The 21,459-nt window shown below is 44.2% G+C and overlaps 1 protein-coding gene across 7 annotated transcripts in view; it reads right to left on the bottom strand.

Moving 5' to 3' along the window:
* The window catches only part of HHAT (hedgehog acyltransferase), a 319,513-nt gene that overhangs the window by 41,824 nt on the left and 256,230 nt on the right, over positions 1-21,459 (bottom strand). For all 7 annotated transcript variants that reach the window (XM_057315047.1, XM_057315045.1, XM_057315044.1 and 4 more), the window contains one exon: positions 12,974-13,118. In XM_057315047.1, coding sequence (XP_057171030.1) covers positions 12,974-13,118 — 145 coding nt within the window. The remainder of the gene's footprint in view (positions 1-12,973; positions 13,119-21,459) is intronic.

A 21,459-nucleotide genomic window follows, 5' to 3' on the forward strand; every position in this document is an offset into this window, starting at 1 on the left:
CGGTCTGTGGTGAAAATAGCGGTTGCCTGTCTTGATGTGGGCCTCACAGAGCAAAGAGGCCAGAGTATAGTATAACATAAAGAATGTGAGACCTGGAGTCAAAAGGCCTGGGACTCACATGGTCTCTCTGCTTACTGGCTGTGTAATGATGAGCAGTTTTCCCAGCCTCTCTGAGCCTCAGAGTTCTTGGTAACACTGTGGTAACTTCTGCCTAAACTGTCTCACAGGATTGCCAAGCAGACCAACTGAGCTGGGGAAGTGAACATCGATGAACAATAAATAGGCTAGTAACGGTGGATGCTACTAACAGGCATTGAGGGACAGTTAGTCGGAGCCCCTGGGAAAATCTGAACGCCAAGCAGCCTAGACATCTATGTAAAGCAAAGGAATACTTGCTTGTCAGCTGGGCTCTGGCCACACACCCTATGCCGAACTCCACATGGCTAGGCCGGACCACAGGGAAGCTCGTAAGTCAGAGCAGCCTGAATGCCCTGATGTTCCGGATTTTCACAGTGTGGATACCACACACGTACAGATGCATGCACGCACGCGTGTAAGCGTGCTTGTGATTACTTCACTGCAAGCTAGAGCTGGCCTAGGCCTCAGCCCCAGACCCTCTCCTGGCCTTCACCAGTCAAAACAACAAAAAGATAGGAGTAACTACATGGGGGGCAGAGAAAGCTTCTGCAGGGGGAAAAAAAGGAGAAATGGCCACAAGAGAAGAGGTCAAGGGGAGAGATGGCAAAATGGGACCAGTGTGATTCTTGTTCCCTCTCCAGCCTCATGAGATCATCTAAAGGGCCACACTACTGCACCAGCTCTCTGTCCCCTCTGAATATGCGACTGAGACAGGCTGCGAAAATGCTCACTCCTTCATATTCCCGTATCAACACCTTTGCAATACGAGTGTACAGCTCCCCCCATGAGATGGTGTCCTGCCCCTCCCGCGAACCTGGACACACTTTATGATGTGCTTGGGCCAAAAGAATGCAGCAGCCATAGGGCGCCAGCCGGAGTCTAAGCCTGACCGTCCTCGCACGCTTTCTGCTCCCTCTTGAACTGTGATGAGCGCCGTGTGAACAAGCCTGGAACAGTTTGCTGATGATAGAAGTCAACATGAAGCAGACCTGGCTCCGTCAGTTCGTCTCAGCCAAGGCCACAGGAACGTGAAAGCCCCACTAAACCCGACCCACGGCTGACCCACATGTGTAGGCCTGAGACTGTCCGAGACCAGCCAGTTCCCAAGTGACACAGGCTCATGAGCCAAATAAACGTTTCTTCCTTCAAACTATTACATTTTGCGGTGGTTTGTTACACAGCAGTGGCTAAGTGACACATGCTCACCCCAACAACCAGGGTCCGCTCCAGATCAACACTCCTTTCCTTTGGGCGGGAATAAAGACGATGGAGAGGGACACGGAACAGTGACCTTCTTTCCCCACAGCACACCACTCTTCACACTGAGCTATGCATAGGATTATAGCAGGACTTTCCAAAGTACAAACAACATGGATAAGTTTAGAAGAATTAATTTCCAGACCCTCAATTCTATATATATATATATATATATATACACACACACACACACACACACACAAATATAAATATAAATATAAAAAATACACACACACACATTTTTCTCTAAAAATTAACCTAAGGTTAAGGTTCCCCTTTTCCCTTCTTCTCTCATATCCTTTATCCCACCTGACAAAGGAAAGGTAAGCTCCCCCCATCCTTATGTGACCTCGGGATATTGTTTCAGAGTGTAAAACCCTCAAGGGAGTTGGTAAAACATTTTGTGAAACTGTCTGGCGGTGTCTACAAAAGAGGAATGTATGTATAGTGTGTGATACAGCAACCCCATTCTCAGGTGTGTCCCAACAAAAATGCGTACAGAGTTTCACCACAGGCCATCAATCCAATCAGAGGAGCTCAAAGATGCTCCGGATAAATGAATTGTAACACGTTCACACAATGGCATACTTTACAGTACTAAGCAGGCAAAATCTATAACCACACTCAACAATATGGATGGATCTCTCAACATGATATTGAGCAAATGAAGCTAGACATGAAAGAATACATAGTATGTGCTTCTATTTATAGACCTATTTAAAAAAGAAACAAGCTCCATAACACAAAGATGTGCATTTAGAAGCCAGACTAGTGGTCACCTAAGGGCAGGTAGTAATTGGTAGAGTCCTAAGAAGGGACCTTTAGGCACCAGTTACACATTGTGTTCACTTAGAGAAAATTCTTATGTGCATGTTTCTGGGCTATGTTATATATATTTATATATATATATTTTTTTTAAATATTTATTGTCCTGGATGAACCATTTATATTTTTTAAGTCAAAGTTTACAATATATGTTCTAAACAGACATATTTGTCCTTCAATTGTACAAAAACATATTATCTAACACATCACCTAAAAGTGATGTTAATATGTTGAACTTTTGTGTAAACTTCATGGAACTAAAGTTAAACCTCAGAAACATATAGGAGATTTTTTGAGAAACATTTAATTATACTGCAAAAAAGAATGTTGGAAGATCATGATATGGATATCATTTCATGAGAACAGATTGAAAACTGGCATCTTCCTTCTTTCACAAGCTCCCCATATAGCTGTAGTGCTTGTGACTGGCATGGACATTACTGGTGCACCATACCTACTCAAACGTTTCGGGTACCTTACATGAAATCTCTCAGTCAAACAATGTATGGGCTATGTTACATTTTAATAAAAAGCTTGAAAACAGAGGGACAGAATAAAGGGATAATTACATAATTCCTTTACTCAAATAACCACATATTCCTACATTATCCGTCTAAAGAAAAACGAATTTCTAATAAAATTTTACATTCTAGGTTTAATAATTACTTGTCATTATTATCATTTTTGTGCCTTGAGTTACGCATTAATAATAATTGTAATGACTCAATCTAGGAGAAACATTTATATTTCTAGCCTTATGGTAACCAAACAGCAAACAACACAACAGTGCTACAGAGAAGTAGGATCGCTGAAAAAGGGAGTAATCTTTCAACAAGACAAAATTCTGTGGGAGAAATGAAATACAAATAGATCAAGGAAATATCACTGTGAAAGAAGATCTGGCCCACATACATTTTTAAAAGGATGATGGTGAATAGCAAATCACTAAATTATTTATAATCTACACTATTTAAAGGTATCAGTTTTATTTTTAAATATTGATATTCATATTATGGCAAAAATGAGATCTTTTATATTTATTTAAATTTATAATAGAAGAATTTAGATGCCCACATTAAAAAGCATAACAGGGTATATAATTTTTCCAAGTTTCTTTATTAGGAAGAACAGAAGCCAAAAATGGTTCTACGGAAAAAATGATTCAGTATGAAACAATCGCCCCAAGTAGCCTTCCCTTAAGAACCTGTCAGAGGTGTGTTCTACTTCCATTTTTTAGGTTAATCTACATTAATCAGGCTGCTTTTGGTTACAAGTCACAGAAATCCAACCAAACTGGATTAAGAGTCAGTGAAAAGTCTGACATAGTGAAGAGAAGGGCCATATGCACCCCAATGTTCATAGCAGCATTGTCCGCAATAGCTAAATTGTGGAAGGGACCGAGACGCCCTTCAACAGATGACTGGATTAAGAAGTTGTGGTCCATATATACAATGGAATATTACTCAGCTATCAGAAAGAACGAGTTCTCAACATTTGCTGCAACATGGACGGCACTGGAGGAGATAATGCTAAGTGAAATAAGTCAAGCAGAGAAAGACAATTATCATATGATTTCTCTCATCTATGGAACATAAGAACTAGGAAGATCGGTAGGGGAAGAAAGGGATAAAGAAAGGGGGGTAATCAGAAGGGGGAATGAAGCACAAGAGACTACGGACTATGGGAAACTGAGGGCCTCAGAGGGGAGGGGGGTGGGGGAATGGGATAGACCGGTGATGGGTAGTAAGGAGGGCACGTATTGCATGGTGCACTGGGTGTTATACGCAACTAATAAATCATCGAACTTTACATCAGAAACCCGGGATGTACTGTATGGTGACTAACATAATAAAAAAACATTAAAAAAAAAAAAAGAGTCAGTGAAAGGTCTGAGATTACACCCTACTTGCAAACAACTAATCAGCTTGTCACAATTTCAGGATGCTGGTCGAAGGCACAAGACTCTTGGGTCAGAGACGAAGGACTTTATTACTCACAGCAATAACAGTAGCCAGAGCATTTGTGCCATTTCCCCGAGCCCGTCATCCCACAGTGCACTGCAAAGAGGGCCAGACGATGCCTGCACAGGCAGGGAGGTATGTCACAGGAGATAAACCCTGGCTTAGGAAATCCAAATATTTTATAATGAGCAGTAAGCCTGCCTGACCTTTCTCCCAGAGAAGGATGTTATCTTTATTATACTGAACGATAAACAAATACTTTACTTTGGAGAAAGATATGGTTTCCATCTCCTAGAGATATTTGTTATACAAATATTCTTGGAAAAACGTCTGAAAGAGAGTCAAAAGATATGCACAAACACAAAAGAACAGTGGAGAACTGTCTCCCAACATAAGCTGAGTAAAAAAAAAATAATAAACAAAAATAAATTTGTATAACTGAAAAGTACTACAGATATGTTAGCATCAAGAACTCCTGGATCTAGGGGCTTAAAAATATGTGGCAGTGGGTTGTCTCAAAACTATAGCATCCAACATGCAGCTCTGCTTTCCTTGGAATTGGCTTTCCTTGCTACTTGGCTCTCACTGGGTGGTGGCAAGAGGGCCGCCGGCAGTTCCAGCCCAATGTCCTGACACCAACACAACAGCAAAGGAAAGAATGTTTTTCATTCCTGACAGTTCCAACAGAAACTCTGGAATTGCTCGGCATGGGGAGATGGGCCATATTGACTGGCCAGTCCTGGTCACATACTGAACCCGGGATCTCGGGTGCCGGGTTGCCCCACCACAAAGGCACAGATCGAGAGTGCGGTGGGAGAGCTTTGTTCCCAAAGAATGGGGAACTGAGCTGAGCAGCCAAAGCTGTAGCTTTCTCCTATATGACTTTCCAAATGCCTTCAAGATAACAAACCTCACATGCATACTTCCGTGAAATTCAAGTACCATTTCTTTTTATAGGCTGATTCTCATTTTAATGAAGCTAGTGGCATATCCAATTTGCTATTTTATAATCAAAGCTCTTTAGTGAAAAATTTTTATTATGTTATGTTAGTCAGCATACAGTACTTCATTAGTTTTTGATGTAGTGTTCCATGATTCATTGTTTGCGTATAACACCCAGTGCACCATGCAATACGTGCCCTCCTTAATAGCCATCCTTGGGCTAGCCCAACCCCCCACCCCGTCCCCTCTGAAATCAGAGGGGGAGAGGAACCATGAGAGACTATAATCAAAGCTCTTTGGGAAGAATCCATCCACAGTGGTGCCACAGAAAGGATGTTCTGTTTGATCGCCGTTGCTACCTTACTCTGCTATTCCAGATTAAATAATGGCTCCTCCACAGACGACCATGCCCTTATCTCTGGAAGCCATAAAGGTTATCTTACTTGGCAAAAGGGACTTTGCAGATGTGATCAAGTTAGGGATCTTGATATGGGAAGATGATCCTGGATTATCCAGGTGGGCCAGATGTAACCATAGGTTCCTTACAATAGAGACACGAGGAATCAGACAGAAGGCATGGTGAAGACAGAAATAGAGGGACAGAGAGAGTAATTTGAAGAGGAGGAAGGTCAACCATGAGCCAAGGGATGCAGGTGGCCTCTGGAAGCTGGAAAAGGCAAGGAAACAGATCTCTACTCCAGAGCCTACAGAAGAAACCAGTCTTGCCAACACTTTGACTTTGGTCCAGCAAGACTGAATTCAGATTTCTGGCCTCCAGAACAGCGAGAGATAAATTTATGTTGCTTTAAGCCATCAAGTTTGTAATGATTTGTTACAGCAACCATACAAAACAGAGCAGGTGGTGGCATAAAGCAGGTGGTCAGTGCCCAGTGCAATGGTAAACAAACCCAGCAATGGGTCCTGCTGCACAAAAGACTTTGTCCCAAAGCTGAGACACCTGGTGATGATAGTTCTTGCTGAATTTCCTTTGGTTACAAAATGTGACTGAATTCCACATTACATATACTTAATTTTTTTTAATACTTTTAACAAATGCTTAGTAGTGACTGGTGGAGACAATATGGTAAAAAGGGTCTCTTGGCTACTGGTACGTGTGATAAAGGCTAGAAGAGTTACCATTTCAGACTTTATCCTTACATAAGGCATTAGTTCCAGAAGCAGTGGGTGAAGAGCAGGGCTCTCCCCTTTCATCCTCAGCTGGCATGTGCTAGGCCCAGCTGGTGCTGAATCATTCCTGCACACATGGCAGAAGGTATAACAGTAACTGCGATAAGCAGTCAAATAAATTAATAACAAATTCTAGGATGCGTGGTTCATTTCAGAAACCACACATGCACTGAAATCCCAAGTGATTTTCTGGCGTGGGCCTTAGAGTACAGGTCTGGGAATCCTGCTGCAAATATCCTTGTATATAGAGAATAGCTACCATGTGGCAAGCAGCTAGATATACGGTTAGAGAGTAAAGGGGACTTACTTCAATTTTTTAAATTATTTTGGCTTGATTTTAATTTCTATTAACATATTTGTAATATACTTTTTCCCCTTTTCCCCCCAGTTTCATTGAGATATGATTGGCATATAACACTGTATTATTTTAAGGGGTATAACATACTGATTTGATTGTAATACACTTTTGAATATCACCCTGCATATATATGATTGGGGGCAGATAGCTTGGAGCCAGTGAAAGCTAGCAACTTCAAATATTACATGCTAATAAAGTAGTAAAAATCAAAATTGTTTTTATTTGATTAACTGTGTCTAAGTTCTACTAGTCTTTACGTGATATTCTATTTAAAGACCAATTTAAAATGTTCCCATATTCCATAAAACTCTTTTCAAATGAATTCACAGAAACTCCTAGTTAACAGGAAAAAGTTTCCCACAACCTCACAGAAAGTAGTATTTAAATGTACTATGATTCAAATCCCTTTCTAGATATTTTAGAAATTCCCTCAGCTTTAACATAACCCCAGGCGCACTGCTGGATAAGAACGCCCACTCGCTATTTCTCGTGTCCTGTACCGGAAGTACCCATGCCCACGCCATGTGGGTGACCACGTGGCAGAGTAAAGAAGAAACCAAGACCTCTGGAAGTCTTGAAATTCAGATTCCAAGAAGGGCCATAAATGGACTAATGTGTAGCCATGGATAAACCGTATGACCTACGTCTACAGATCAACTTTACCACTGGTACACGGGCGGGAAGCTCCTGCTCCTCTAACTCTTCTAGAACTCGCAGGGGACCCGGTGAGGCAGAAGCAGAACCAATCGGAGCAAAAGAAACTCCCTTTGAAGGTAAAGGCTGGTGAAGTCCGTGAGACAATGTAATCACAAGGGAAGGCCCCTGAGACGCTGAAAACTGCCCCGTCTTCTCTCATCAAAAATAAAATATTATTCCCAAGAACTTAACAAGATGTGAGGGGAATGAGCTTCTATTTAACCACAGCCTTCCTGAATTCCCAGTGTGATACCCCAATTCAGCTTTAAATAAAATGCCTGTCCGGAGCCATTTGAGTCAGGAGACAAATAAACTGCCTGGACAAGCTATAGTAATCAGCAAGAAAAGATACTTTCTCCTCTCTCAGCTAGAAATAGTAAGTGAATATGGGGAGTGTAAAGGTCCTGACCTGCATTAAAAAATTACTAGTCCCTCTCTCATTGTAATCTGGAGGGAAAACAACCAAATTCTCCTTGCCTTGGCACAGGGCCACTCCAGGGGCTAAGTGCTGAGATGGGGTTTGCCAAATTAGATCAGGCAACAAGAGGGAGAGCGAGGGTGTGTGTGTGTGTGTGTGTAATGAGAAGTCAGGCAGGAGAATGTATGGTGGATGCCATGTCTCTACCAAACTCCTAGCACTGCAAAACCCACTTCTGGGGAAATGATTAAGTCCCTTTTTTAAAGAGCCCCTGCCTACTGCTAACACGAGTGGATGGTCTTTCCAGAAGGAACACCACCCTGCACCCAAACAACACTAATAAAGCCCTCAGCCTGCTCAAGGCCAGATATATTCCCAATGTCTATCAATCCCTGCTGAATACATTTTCTCCCCCGCTGTCACAGGACTACAGGGCACTGCGAGGGTGCTGGAGACACAACTGGTTTATGGAGCTTGGTCCTGCAGACTTGGAGTTATACCTCACTGGTATTTCTGAGTTATAGAGCAGTCATCATCTGCTTGTTCAAGAAATGAACTTATACTTCAACATCAAGGATTTAAGGCAGACATGAGAGAGCTTTTTTTTCATCAACAAATGCTTTTGAAGGCCAAAGAGTTATGTATGAATAACCTGAGTTTGCCTCCGCAAAGCATCACACGGCGAGGTCCCTCCGAGAGCAGGCCTGGGGACCAAATCCCCAGGCCACATCCTTCTCAGATCCCTGAATCCAGCTAAGCTCCTTAAATATCTGAGGCCCACACATTCACATTCCTCAAGCTGCCGGAAATAAATTTTGATAGCACAAATTTGGGGACTTTTTTTTTAAAGGCAAAGATATAGATTCTTATTTTCCACAATTAATGGAACATTACTTCTCCAACCTCTGTGGCAGAGAAAACACCTGAGAAAAATGATGTGTGTGCGACACATACCAGAGCCCTCAGAGGGATGCTTAGCATTCCCATCCCTTGGCTGGCATGGTGCACAGTTCTGGGCACCTGGGCAGTGTGCACAACAGAAAGGGAAGGGTCTGGTTTCACAGCTTTGTATCACCAATCCCATAGAAACCAGGCTAGAGATTTTTACATACACTACTAAAACAAGCTTTGCAGCTTAAAGCAAACAGATCCGTACTGAAATAGGGAGATAGCGGCCTTAAGACAACTCCAGGCTAATCATGAGATGCTTCTAGGGACATCGATGATGCAGTAAAGAGGCTCTCTGAGAACTAGCAAGGCTGTATCCTCTCAGCCCCTCCACTGTGGAGGGATCTGAAATCTCCTCTAGAATCCTTTTCCTCAGACTTCTGGCTGTCCCCTCCCTGCTCTTCCAGGACTCACCGAGGCAAGATCTGTTAGAGCGACACCTGCTACCAGCTCCTGTCATGGCAGCAGGTCCCAGCCCATCAAGGATCAAGGTGCACAGGGACCAGGCTGGTTACCCCCAGGGAAGGGCCACCTTCCCATTAAACCTGGGCATCTAGTATGAGCTCAAACTCTCCATCCCCTCACTCACTCCACTGCATGTTCCTCAGCGAGCAGAGGTGGGTCTTGGAAGAGCAGGATCCACGTGGCTAAAGGAAGAGGCCAGAGACAACCAGGGTGTTCAAGTCCTGGTTCGTTCGTCAGCAGCTACGCGTACAGGACAGCAACCCTGTATCTGAAACCATTGGGGCTAGAGGAGTTTCAGAATTCAGATTTTTTTTTTAAATTTTAGAAAGCTAATATAACACCCCCAGCAGAGTATGAGGAAGCATCCTATAAACTCATTAGTATTTTTTGTACCCAAACATGAATATTCATACTAATCTTCTATCAAGTCAATCAATTTTGTTATGAAGAGAAATCCAGAGTTCCCAAGGATGGGGGATTTGGCACCATCTGGTTTAGTTTCCTCCAGGAGATACTGAAATTCACTCAGAGACAAAGACCCACAGTGGGAAACAGACAAATGAGGCAACTGTCAAATCCCCGCAGACAGTTCCTGACTCAGGAGGCCCAGGGGACAGATCGGCGACGATGGGACCAGGCTGATTTAAAGAATCTCTGACACAGTAAATGCCTTTTCAGCTGAGCTTCCCTGGCCTAAGAAGCCAGAGAAAAATGCGTCCACGGGGCCCTCCATATTTGGAAATTTGGTCTCCAGGACTCAGGCACCTGGCCCCAAGGATACCACATAGATCCAGTGATGGGCCGTAAAAGGACCCGCTCGGCAGAAGCAGACAGGTTTTGTCAGAGGCCTGAGCCCTGTGTGCCAGCTGATAGCTCCACGGTGTGCAGGGCAAACCATGCCTTGATCTTGATGCCTTCGAGAAACAGTAAGAACATCTTGTAGCTGCTGTCTTTCCTCTGCCGCTTGAAATGCCAGCACGCCCAGGAGCCACCTCCCTCCCCCCCGTTTTCTTCTCACTCTGTGCCTTCACCCTGGCTAACTATATCCACTCCCATGACCTCACCCACCTATATGACCTTGACTCCCACAGCTCTTAGTTCCACCCTCCCCAACTACAACTCGCATTTAAAAGAAGATTTTATTATTTTAGGATAGTTGACATACAATGTTATATTAGTTTCAGATTCAGATGCACAACATAGTCATTCAACAGTTCTGACATTATGCTATGCTCACCACAATAAGTATAGTTACCATCTCTCACCATAAGACATTATTATAATATATACTAACTATATTCCCTATGCTGTATTTTTCATCTCTGTGACTTATTTCATAACTGAAAGTTTGTGCCTCTTCATCCCCATCACCTATTTCACCCATCCCCCCACACCTCCCCCCCCCCCCCCCGTGACAACCACCAGTTTGTCTTCTGTGTTTACAAGTCTGTTGCTGGTTTTGTTTACTTTGTTTTTTCATATTCTACACATAGGTGAAATCATATGGTATTTGCCCTTCTCTGTCTGACTTATTTCACTTCGCATGATACCCTCTAGGTCCATCCATGTCGCAAGTAGCAAGATGGCTTTTTTATGGCTGAGTAATATTCCACTATGTATACGTACCACATCTTTTTATCCATTCATCTACTGATGGACACTTAGGTTGCTTCCATATCTTGGCAATTGTAAATAATGCAACGAACATAAGGATGCACCTATCTTTTCCAATTAGTGTTTTCATTTTCTTTGGGTAAATTTCCAGTAGTGGAATTTCTGGATCATATTTTAATTTTATTTTAATTTTTTGATGAAGCTCCATCCTGTTTTTCATACTCTAACTCACATGTTTAACTGCCTCTTGGGCACCTCCAGGTTGCCTCACGTACCCTCTCCTCCTGAGCCATAACCTACTAATACCTGCATACTTCCCCACATCTACCTTGCACTTGGGTTGGTCACATGACTCATTCTGGCCAATGGAATGTGAGCAGAAATGCCGTGTGGCACTGTTGGCAGAGTTGTTTAGTACTTGTGCACCATCCCCGTGTTCTCATCCCCTCCGTGAGGCCAGGACAAGACAGCAGAGAATCAAAATAGAAACAGTCTGGGTCCTGGAGTCCCTGCCTAGAAAAAGCCACTGGACCTGCACTGAACTGTGAGAAAAACAAACTTCTCTGGGGAAGGATCATGAGAGTTTAGAATGATCTGACATAGCAGAGATGCTCTACACCTGCTTCTCCACCTGGCAAGTTCCTACTTAATGCTCCAAACTCCAATTCCAATGCCACCTCTTCTGTGAGATCCAACTTCCGTGGGATGATAAGCCTGTGACCTCTAGCGATTCACTCACGCGTCCGGCCCAACAGTTACCTCAGTCTGCAGACACTTTTCTGTTCGCACGTTTGGCTCTGACATGTGTGTGTGCTTCTCTTTTTAATACTATGTTCTCAGGGCCTCGGAAGTAGCAAACACCTGATGTTTGATTTCCTGAAGCAAAGATCAGAGCCTTCTTGCTCATGTGACCAGCAAAACCCAAGTCAGCATTTCCCCCCGAGTCACAGTGTTCTCAGCATCACGGTACATACCGTGACTGGAGGCAAGAAAAGTAGGGCACTATCGCCCACGACGAGGAGTGTTTTTTATCTTTAGATCCTCTGCACCCCATTAGCTTCCATCTTTATTAAAGGACAGCTTCCACTTAAGAAGTACATTGTCTTTTCAGGAACCATCGGCTAAGACGTTTCTCAGAATGCAAGATCAAACGGGTTTGTAATGACGAGAGGAAAGCGGAGCAGGGCTCTCTCATGACCCCTTTGGGCCTGGCTCCCCCAAGCTGCCTTGCTTTAGACTTGTGACCTGGCATTCTGGGATCACGCAGCTGTACCAGGGTTATTTCTGGTATGAAAAAAGCTGCAGGGAAAGCATCTCCAGCCTTTCAGGGACCCAGATGTAGAGACGATAGCCTGGCCGTGCAGTCACGTCATCGCCGCTTGGCAAAACTTCCCAAACCAAAGGCACAAAACCATGCCAGTGGTCAGGGAAACAGAACAGAGGACCTTTGGTTTCACATCCAGCAAACCTGCAACATGCACTGTTAACCGCTCCCACTCTCCCGATTCTTTTAAGGCTGTGATAGAACTCTTAGTTCCAGCCCGAGGGAGTGGCTCCCAGAAGTAAATGATGCTTGGTTATTAATGCAATGTTTTCACAGTAGTTCCCACAGACCGTATTTTACCTGCTGCAGGTGTGGCTTAGCTGTGGACACTGGGACATGAGGTCGACCACTACTTCTGGCATCCCAGCGTTCAGACAGAAACAGCCCCAACAAAGAGCCGTGGCAAACCCAGGTGCCGTGCCCACAGCTGTAAGGGAGCACAGCGGGGCTTCTAGGACCTTCCCTGGCAGGACGTTCAGAGTGGTAAACGACACAAGGTTAGACTTTGCAGTGTACTGAAGGCTGGGATGATAAGGAAGGAAGATTAGGAAACATTTTAAACACCGGAGCAGTAACAGCAAAAGGCAAAGGTAGAGTTTGGGAGAGTTTGGGATAGTACCTTTTAATGTCCAGTGCCACGTGTGATAAATAAGAGGTACATCTAAATAGGGGACCCTGAAAGTCACAGCTCAACACAGGGAATTGTTACTGGTTGGTATTTCAAGGGTTACATACCATGAACAGATCAATGAACGCCTCCCCCTAAATCCATTCAAGGTACCGACAGCATACGTGGAAAAGAAGAAACTGACTGAAAACAGCACTGTTGGGCAACCTACCTTGTATGAAGATCCTGTTCCAGTAGATTTTCCCCACTTGATTGCCGCCGAGAAACACCAGGTTGGACAGGATCAGCATGGATGTGGAGCAAGACGCAAGGGCGGCGTGGAAGCGACGGCGGGCTTGCGGGGAGAGGAACTGGACCTGCGGGCAAAGACAGGCAGTGTCTCATCACAGGCGTGGAAAAACAATGCCGAGGTGCCACCCAGCCCTTGTCAGACACCTGCCCAGAATGCCCACCCCAGAGCCTGAGCCAGGGTTTGATGTAAATGGCTCTCCAAACCTCTATTCCTGCGACATGCGCACTCTGGTCTGAGGAAAGAAGCCATGCACCCCCAACTTGTTGCTTCCTCCTGCCAGACGGGCTCCCCCCTGATGTGTGACACAAGCACTGAAACTAGTGCAGATTTGGCTGGAATGCCTCCACATGTTCTCTGCATGCAAACCTATAGGTACGAGAACTCTCCCTGGTAACCAGCACCAGTCCATGTCATGAGGTCAAGATCAGGACGATCTTCTGGGCCAGTTAACTTGACTCTGGGAAGCCACCTTGTCCATCTGACCCACTGTTAGGAGGAATCCCATGAAGAGGGTGCAGGAGAATCAGCATAAGCCACCCTCCTTCCTGGAATCAGAGTTCGGGGACACGCATCACACAATGGTTGCCTGTCACAGCACCTGAATTCGCAGGAAATGGAGAGGTGGTTTCCAGCACTGATGGTAACGAACTCTGCTCACCCATCTGAGGTCTTCACTGCACTTTTTTCTCCCCCTTTAACATCTTCTTGGGGATTGCATAAAGTAAGCAAAGCCTTTATTTCTCGACACCAACTGTTCTGCTGGCCCTACCGAGTGAGATCACAGCGCTGCGCCGGGAGTGTGTGAGTGCCATCGGCACATCCGCAGGCATGGGCCATAGGGCCTGCATATGCAGAATGAGAACCAGGTACAGTGTAACCACCGGACCAAAGGGCCCCAGGGTTTCTGACAAATACCTCAGTCTAATCCAAAGATGGGGAAAAGAGAGGGAACAAAGGGCCTAGAGATCGTTCCTGAATATCTTCCAGAAACCTACACATCTCCGGGGTCACTTGCATCCTGATTTCGGTTGTGCTCCAATTACAAATAGGAATCTGGGAGCACGTGGGTGGCTCAGTCGGTTAAGCACCCAACTCTCGATTTCGACTCAGGTCATGATCTCAGGGTTGTGAGATCCAGCCCTGCATCAGGCTCCATGCTCAGTGGGAAGTCTGCTTGGATTTTCTCTCTCGCTCCCTCTGCCCCTCCCCTCCCAGCACTCACTCACTCACTTTCTCTCAAATAATAGCTAAATCGTGGAAGGAACCGAGATGCCCTTCAACAGATGACTGGATTAAGAAGTTGTGGTCCATATATACAATGGAATATTACTCAGCCATCAGAAAGAACAAGTTCTCAACATTTGCTGCAACATGGATGGCACTGGAGGAGATAATGCTAAGTGAAATAAGTCAAGCAGAGAAAGACAATTATCATATGATTTCTCTCATCTATGGAACATAAGAACTAGGAAGATCGGTAGGGGAAGAAAGGGATAAAGAAAGGGGGGGTAATCAGAAGGGGGAAAGCATGAGAGACTATGGACTCCAAGAAATAAACTGAGGGCTTCGGGGGGGGGGGGGAGAATGGGATAGGCTGGTGATGGGTAGTAAGGAGGGCACGTATTGCATGGTGCACTGGGTGTTATACGCAACTAATGAATCATCGAACTTTACATCAGAAACCAGGGATGTACTGTATGGTGACTAACATAATATAACAAAAAAACATTTAAAAAATCAAATAAATAAATAAATCTTAAAAAAAAAAAAGAAATGTGAATTCCTAATGGGTAAAAAGGATTAAGCTAGAGGGTGTCTCCAGCAGGGAGGTTACTTAGTTCTGGCAACCCTGCCATCTGGGGCCACTGTGTAAGCCTTGGCCAGTGTCCTCTTGAAACCTAGAGAAATGAATTTCTGACTCCCTCTCCTTTTTTCTCTCCTGACCATCCCAGGTTCTGTTCTATATGCTCAGATACAGCTGCTACCATATACGTCCCCATCCATGGCATTCTCCTCCAGCATCACCTCGGAGCATGGTGTTACTGCCACCACATGTGAAAGTGTGGCCTTCTCATGCATAAGCTGTGTAGCAGGCACTGACTGACTCATCTGCTTGGACATGATTGTTCTGGAAAGCTCTCAGATGATGCTGACATGTCCCTGGTTAGAGGCTACCAGACAAGATGACCTCTAGTCTCTCCCTTGTTCTAAGAGGCCACAAGCACGTACAAGGGATGCTGTCAAGCAAGACCAGATAAGAGATAGCTACACAGTATGAAAACTGGTAATGAAAGAGAAAAGGGGATAAAGCAGGCTTGTAACTCAGCACTCTTCACCTCTGAGGATAAGGAGACATTAATCTACTGGTTTTTGCATTTTAGAGCAGAAGATATTTTCTGGGTATTACTGGCTCAGTTAGCAGTAACTGGGGAGGCCGGGTGAGAGGAAGCAGGGAGATGGGGGAAAACCCAGAATAATAAATCATGAAAATACAAATTGCTGTAATTGGCATAAATGTGTCCAAATAAGTCTCTCCGTGTACAGGACCACTGATAACACATTTGATTTCTAAGGGACCTGGTGAATCAGATGTTCTACCATTTCTGTTCTAACCCCATCCGTGTCCTCCAACCTTACATCCTGTTAGGGGAATTCAAAGGCCCCATGCAATCTTTTCCATATTAATGTCAATGACAGAGAATGCACATAGCTTGGTTAAGCTCAGAGTGGTTCTCCTTTTACAGGAAATGATTACAATTATTAAATAATCGACTGAGAGGTACCAAGAGAGAAAAACACTCTTTGCATTGGACTTCTAAGCAAGGCTGTGGTGCCGGGTAACCTAGTTTGGGGCAAGGGCCAGGCTAGTTGGAGGCAGAGCTGAGGGGCAAGGGGCAGAGCAAGGGAGGAGGTGAAGGGGAGAATGAGTGCCTGAGACACAGGGCTTCTCTTTCCAGCACCCGAGGCCGTAGTTCCCACGGCTCTTCCTTTGCTTCTGTGATTACTTTCTACGTGATTCAAATAAATCCCTATTTCTGCTGAGGAAAAGAAAAGTCAAAATAACCGCAAATATGAAGGAGCCTCTGCTCTCAGAGACAAGGGAGGACATCTAAAATTGGAAACGAAGGACTACAATTCAATTTTTATAAAGAGTTAATTTTGCAAAAACTAAGCAAGAACGCAAAAGGTGTAGGCTGTTGGAATCAATGAAGTAGAAAGATACGAAGAAGAAATCAAGATGTTCACAGGCAATTCTTGATTACCCCCAGGGTGAGCAGGTGGGAGACAAAGTAGGTGATGATAAAGAAAATCCAAAAACCTGATTTAACTAATAGCCCCACCCTCTGAACTGACAAAATTAGCCTTGCCAACAAGCAGCAAACTCGGCTGAGCATTACTTCTCTTCATTGTGAATCAGTGGGAAAACAGAATGATAGGCCACCAGCCCCCCCAAAAAAGGGGCCCGTGTGGCTAACGCATGATTAATAATAACAAAGGACATGTGAGTCTCGGCTGTAATTCATCTGTCTTCGGATTCCCTGGACGCGTTAGAGAAGGTGACAGTTTGACAATGAGGCTCTCTCTACCTCAGCCACGGGTTGATACTCTAGTTGTAGGTTCCATACTTAGGGGTCCTAGGAGGGAAAAAGTCACATGGGGAAGGCGAGATCCATCAACAAATACAACTTTCTGAATGTGTAGGGACATAAGGCCAAGGTTCCCATTTTAAACTCTTGATTTCTTCTACACGCTCTCCTCTGATATCCTAGAGCAATTGTCGTCATCACTCCTGTGGTCCTTCACATCTAGAATACAGGCTGTCTGTCCATGCGCAGGGACCATGCCTCGTATGGTAGTCATGGCTGACATGCTTAAAACCCCCCTTGGTAGGAAAACGTATATGAGGGACTGTGAGCCAAATGGGGAAATAAGTCAGTGTACAATGAAGAGTCATCAGTTATAAAAATAAGAATTGCCAATTGATCAGATAAGCCAATGACTGGTAAACAGAATTTGATTTTAACACAAATATAATAGAATAAAAAAGAACTCTGGTCTGGTCATGCTCCCTTCCCAGGAGATAGATGAGGGGATGGCAATCCGATGGTAGTCCTGGAGGCAAAAACCCGGGAGGGCATGGGCCCCCAGGGGATGTTTAGAACTTGCTGAACACTTCTGATTGTCTCAAGGACATCAAAATTATGGCATTTGATGGGCAGGGTCCAGGGATAGTAAACATCCTGCAGTGTGTGAGACGGAACTGTCCTGCCCAGAATGTCAACAGTGCCTCTTGAGTGTGGGTCAAATGTTTTCTTCTACATTCATTGTAAAGCCAACTTCCCTCCTGGCCTGTGGGGACATAGCACCTTCCTTTCTCCCTCAGTAGGAGCAATGCCAAAAATGTGCCCCCTTTCCCCTGGTGCCCAGAGAAAGGCATCCCAGGGCAGGGAAAGTGCTCTTTACAGTGCCCCAGTGTGGCCCTCCCGAGCCCACCCACTACCCCCTGGCATCAAACTTGAGAGAGGAGGCGCCTCCTATGCTTCCGACCACAGACGGGCATGGTGTAGCGCCAGTTCCAAGGTTCCTCTCCCTCACACCACTCAGACCCAGAGGAAAGAGGAAGAATGGGAGGCAAAGCAGGTCAGAAAGTATCATTTCCTATGCTGGGGTGACCAGTTCTCCCTCAGGGACTCTTGACTTCAATGAAAGGTTGTGGGGGGGGGGGGGTTCTCTCCATGTTAATGTTGATATAACCCACTCTTCAGGCCCAAGAGAAGGTACTGGATTTTGGGCCTGGATACAGCAAGCCCCTTAGAACACCTGGAAGGTCAGGCCCAGGGTAGAGCTCTAATTCCTGTTGAGTCTGGGGTCTCTGATGGAAGAAACAAGAGGTGGGGTGTGGGAATACTACATAAGGACCGTCTAGCAGTGCTTTAAACTTCTCTCTGAGACACTGGCTTCCGAAGGCGAGGAACTAACCCAAACAAAGTAAACCTTAGGGCAGAACTAAATTGTTACTAAAATACAAAACTAGTTTGCATTTCCTGCTGTGAGGTGGTAGCTCCTGTCTATATTCTTGTCTCTATGGAAACTCCTCTCTCTTTTCCAGTCAGCATCCTGTCCCTGGAAATCACAGGACTGAGGCTGGGGCAAACCAGCTGGGTGCTGGGGTGGTGTGGTCCATGGAATCTGGGTCAGAAGTTACTCTCAGAGCGTCTGCGAGGGTGGGAGGCAGATGGCGCGGTGGGGCCGCAGGCTGCTGTGCGAGGTGGGTCCCGCACTTGTCCACAGAGGGACTGCATGTGGGGCCGAGCTGGGAGAAGGGGACAGGCTGAGCATCTGGGGGAGCAGATGGGCCGGAGGAATGGCTGCTGGAGACTGACAAAGGCTTGGCAAGTGGGACCTGATACTGTTTATTTTTAAATGGGGAGAAGCTAAAAAAAGAAATTGGGTGGGTTTGAGCAGCTGGACACAGTTCTTCCATATAATCACTGAAGTCTTTCATTTTCTAATAAAAATGGTAACCAGAGGGTAAGAGAGGATGAACAAGGAAATAGCAAGGGGGATACTGCTGGAGACCAGGAGGAGCAAACAAGGGTAGACACCCCACAGGCTGTAAAGATGAGACCAAAGACAACCAAAGAAACATTATAGCTCTTGTGAAAGAGAAGGGTGGCTAGAGCAAAACACTCAGGAGGACCTGAACTCCTGTCCCATCCTGCACCAACCCACCAGGACACTGCTCCCCTTGCTTCCTTTGCCAAGGCACTTTGGTCATTTCCATTTAGAAGTCTGTATTTCACAAGTATCCCCTCTTTCTCATGCTCCTCCCAGCATGGTGAGCTCTGTCCTTCAGTCTGTATCCCCTAAGACCCATGCACACTCTGTGTGCGCTCAGCAATTACTTAACACCTGTCTCTCTCTTTACCCTAAATAAGTTACAGAATCTCCTGACTTTCTTAATGTTCCATTGCATCCTATATCCAAGCCAAATGAATACATGAAGGCACTTGAAAGCAACACCTCCTTCCTCCTTTTAAGTGTATGGAGCTTCAAAATATATCTGGTCAATGAAGTTATTTACATTTTCCAATCTCTGCTCCTGAGATCTAAGCAATGCATGCTCCTGAGAGAGAATCAAATACTGCAGTGACAAAGACAAAGCCAGTTTTGCTTAAGTGGACGAGTCACCTGCTCCACAGTTCAGATATCCTGCTTGATTAAAAACAGCAGCGGCTATAATTTAGCATCCAAATCCACACAACTGGAAGTGAAATAAGTCAAGCAGAGACAGACAATTATCATATGGTTTCACTTATATGTAGAACATAAGGAATAGCATGGAGGACATTAGAAGAAGGAGGGGGGAAATGAAGGTGAGGAAATCAGAGGGGGAGGTGAACCATGAGAGACTACGGACTCCGGGAAACAAACTGAGGGTTTCAGAGGGGACAGGAGGGTGGGGTGATGGGTTAGCCCGGTGATGGGTATTAAGGAGGGCAGGTATTGCAAGGGGCACTGGGTATTATAAGCGAACAATGAATCATGGAACACTACATCAAAAATTAATGATGTACTGTATGGTGACTAACATAACATGATAAAAAAATAATTAAAATTAAAATTTAAATTTAAAAAAACCACATAGCATATAAAGGAATTTCAGAGGACTTTCAAATAACTAAGCAAACAACTGGCTCTTGGTATAATCAGAGAACTTAAGCCATATCTGAGGAGCCAGGGTCCTGTCAAAAGTTCTGGAATGGCCAACAATACTGTCTCACTCTGTTCTTGCTCTTGTAACAATACGCCCTCGCTTCTAGTCCTCACGTCTCTGCTCTGGATTTTGCAGAAGCCTCTTTCTTAACTGGCATGTTATATACTCTGGCCTTTCCCCCTCTGGTTCATCAAGCACACCGAGTATGTCCCTCCACTGTGCAAAATATCTCGGTGGTTCATCATCGCTTGCAGACTAAAATCCAAAGAAGGCCCTTTACAATCAGCCCTCGTTTTACTTTCCAACCTTACCTCCTACTACTCTACTGATGACACAGCTCTATTCACTGTTCTTCCAACATGGCACACACTCGTACATCTCTAAAATTACTTCACACATTACTTCTTTTGCAGAAACTGTTTTCTCTACTGGGAATGTATCCTCCTAATTCTTTCTTCAAGCTCCAGCTCGATGTCAGGTCAGGAGACCAACAGCTTTGGACCAGCCCAAACAGTGCTCAGGTTCTGGCCCAGGGCAAGATCAGAGTCCTCATAGACCTAGTTCACAATGGTATTTGATCCACGTAGGCTATTCTAACCCTGACAGAGTCAGCCACCCATTTTCTGTGTTTCGGTAACCCATGGGATAGAGAGTATCAATCTATATGTTTTAGATACACAGTTTTTGATACAAAAAAATTCCCTATGTGAGGAGCTTAACCTATATTGCTACCTAAGTAGAAAAAGTTATTCCCATTTTACAAAGGAAGAACCAAAGAGTAGAGCCATTAAGTAACTGATCCTAGGCAGACACTGGTAAGTATAGTAATAAATATAGTGCAGTCATTCACACATTGCTCTAACTCAACGTCTTCATGCTCCCTGCTACATTCAGTGTAGCAGTGTGTGTCCCCTCCTCTAGAATGAAATCTTCAAGATATTTGTCTCTTCAGTGCCAGATACAAAGTAGATCTTCAAGAAATGTTTTTATTTCTTGAAATACTTCAAAAACTAGTACTTCATGTATGTGTTCCTTTAGTAATGGTTGATAGATATTGACCAAGTGTCAATTTCAGAAGCTCAATACTTTCAAGAACAATATGGCTTAATATGACACTGGAACTTAAAAAAATAATTAAAATTCACCATTATAGTAGGAGATTTAGCATATCTCCCTAGAAAATGACACCTAAAAGATCAAAAGTAAGAATATAAAATAGCTGAATAAAAATTAATAGGCCTAGCATCCAAACTGGAAAGAAAGAAGCAAAATTTATCTCTGATTGCAAGGGAAATGATCTCATATGTAAAAAGTACTAAAGATTCTACAAACAAAACAAAACAAAACAAAACAAAAACCCAAGAAACTGCTACAACTAATGAAAAAGTTCAGCAAAGTTTCAAGATAAAAAATCAGAAACTAATGATGTACTGTATGGTGACTAACATAATAAAAAAATTTTTTTTTAAAATCAACATGCAAAAATCAGTTACACTTCTATACATTAATACTGAACAATCTGAAAAGTAGATTAAACAATTCCATTTACAATAATCAAAAAGAATAAAATACTTAGGAATAAATTTAAGGAGGGAAAAGACTTACATAGTGAAAACCACAAAACACTGCTTAAAAAAGAAACAGAAAGACACCCATATTCGTAGATTGGAATATTTAATATTATTAA

The sequence above is a fragment of the Ursus arctos genome, unplaced genomic scaffold (genome assembly GCF_023065955.2).
Source record: "Ursus arctos isolate Adak ecotype North America unplaced genomic scaffold, UrsArc2.0 scaffold_2, whole genome shotgun sequence".
NCBI lineage: Eukaryota > Metazoa > Chordata > Mammalia > Carnivora > Ursidae > Ursus > Ursus arctos.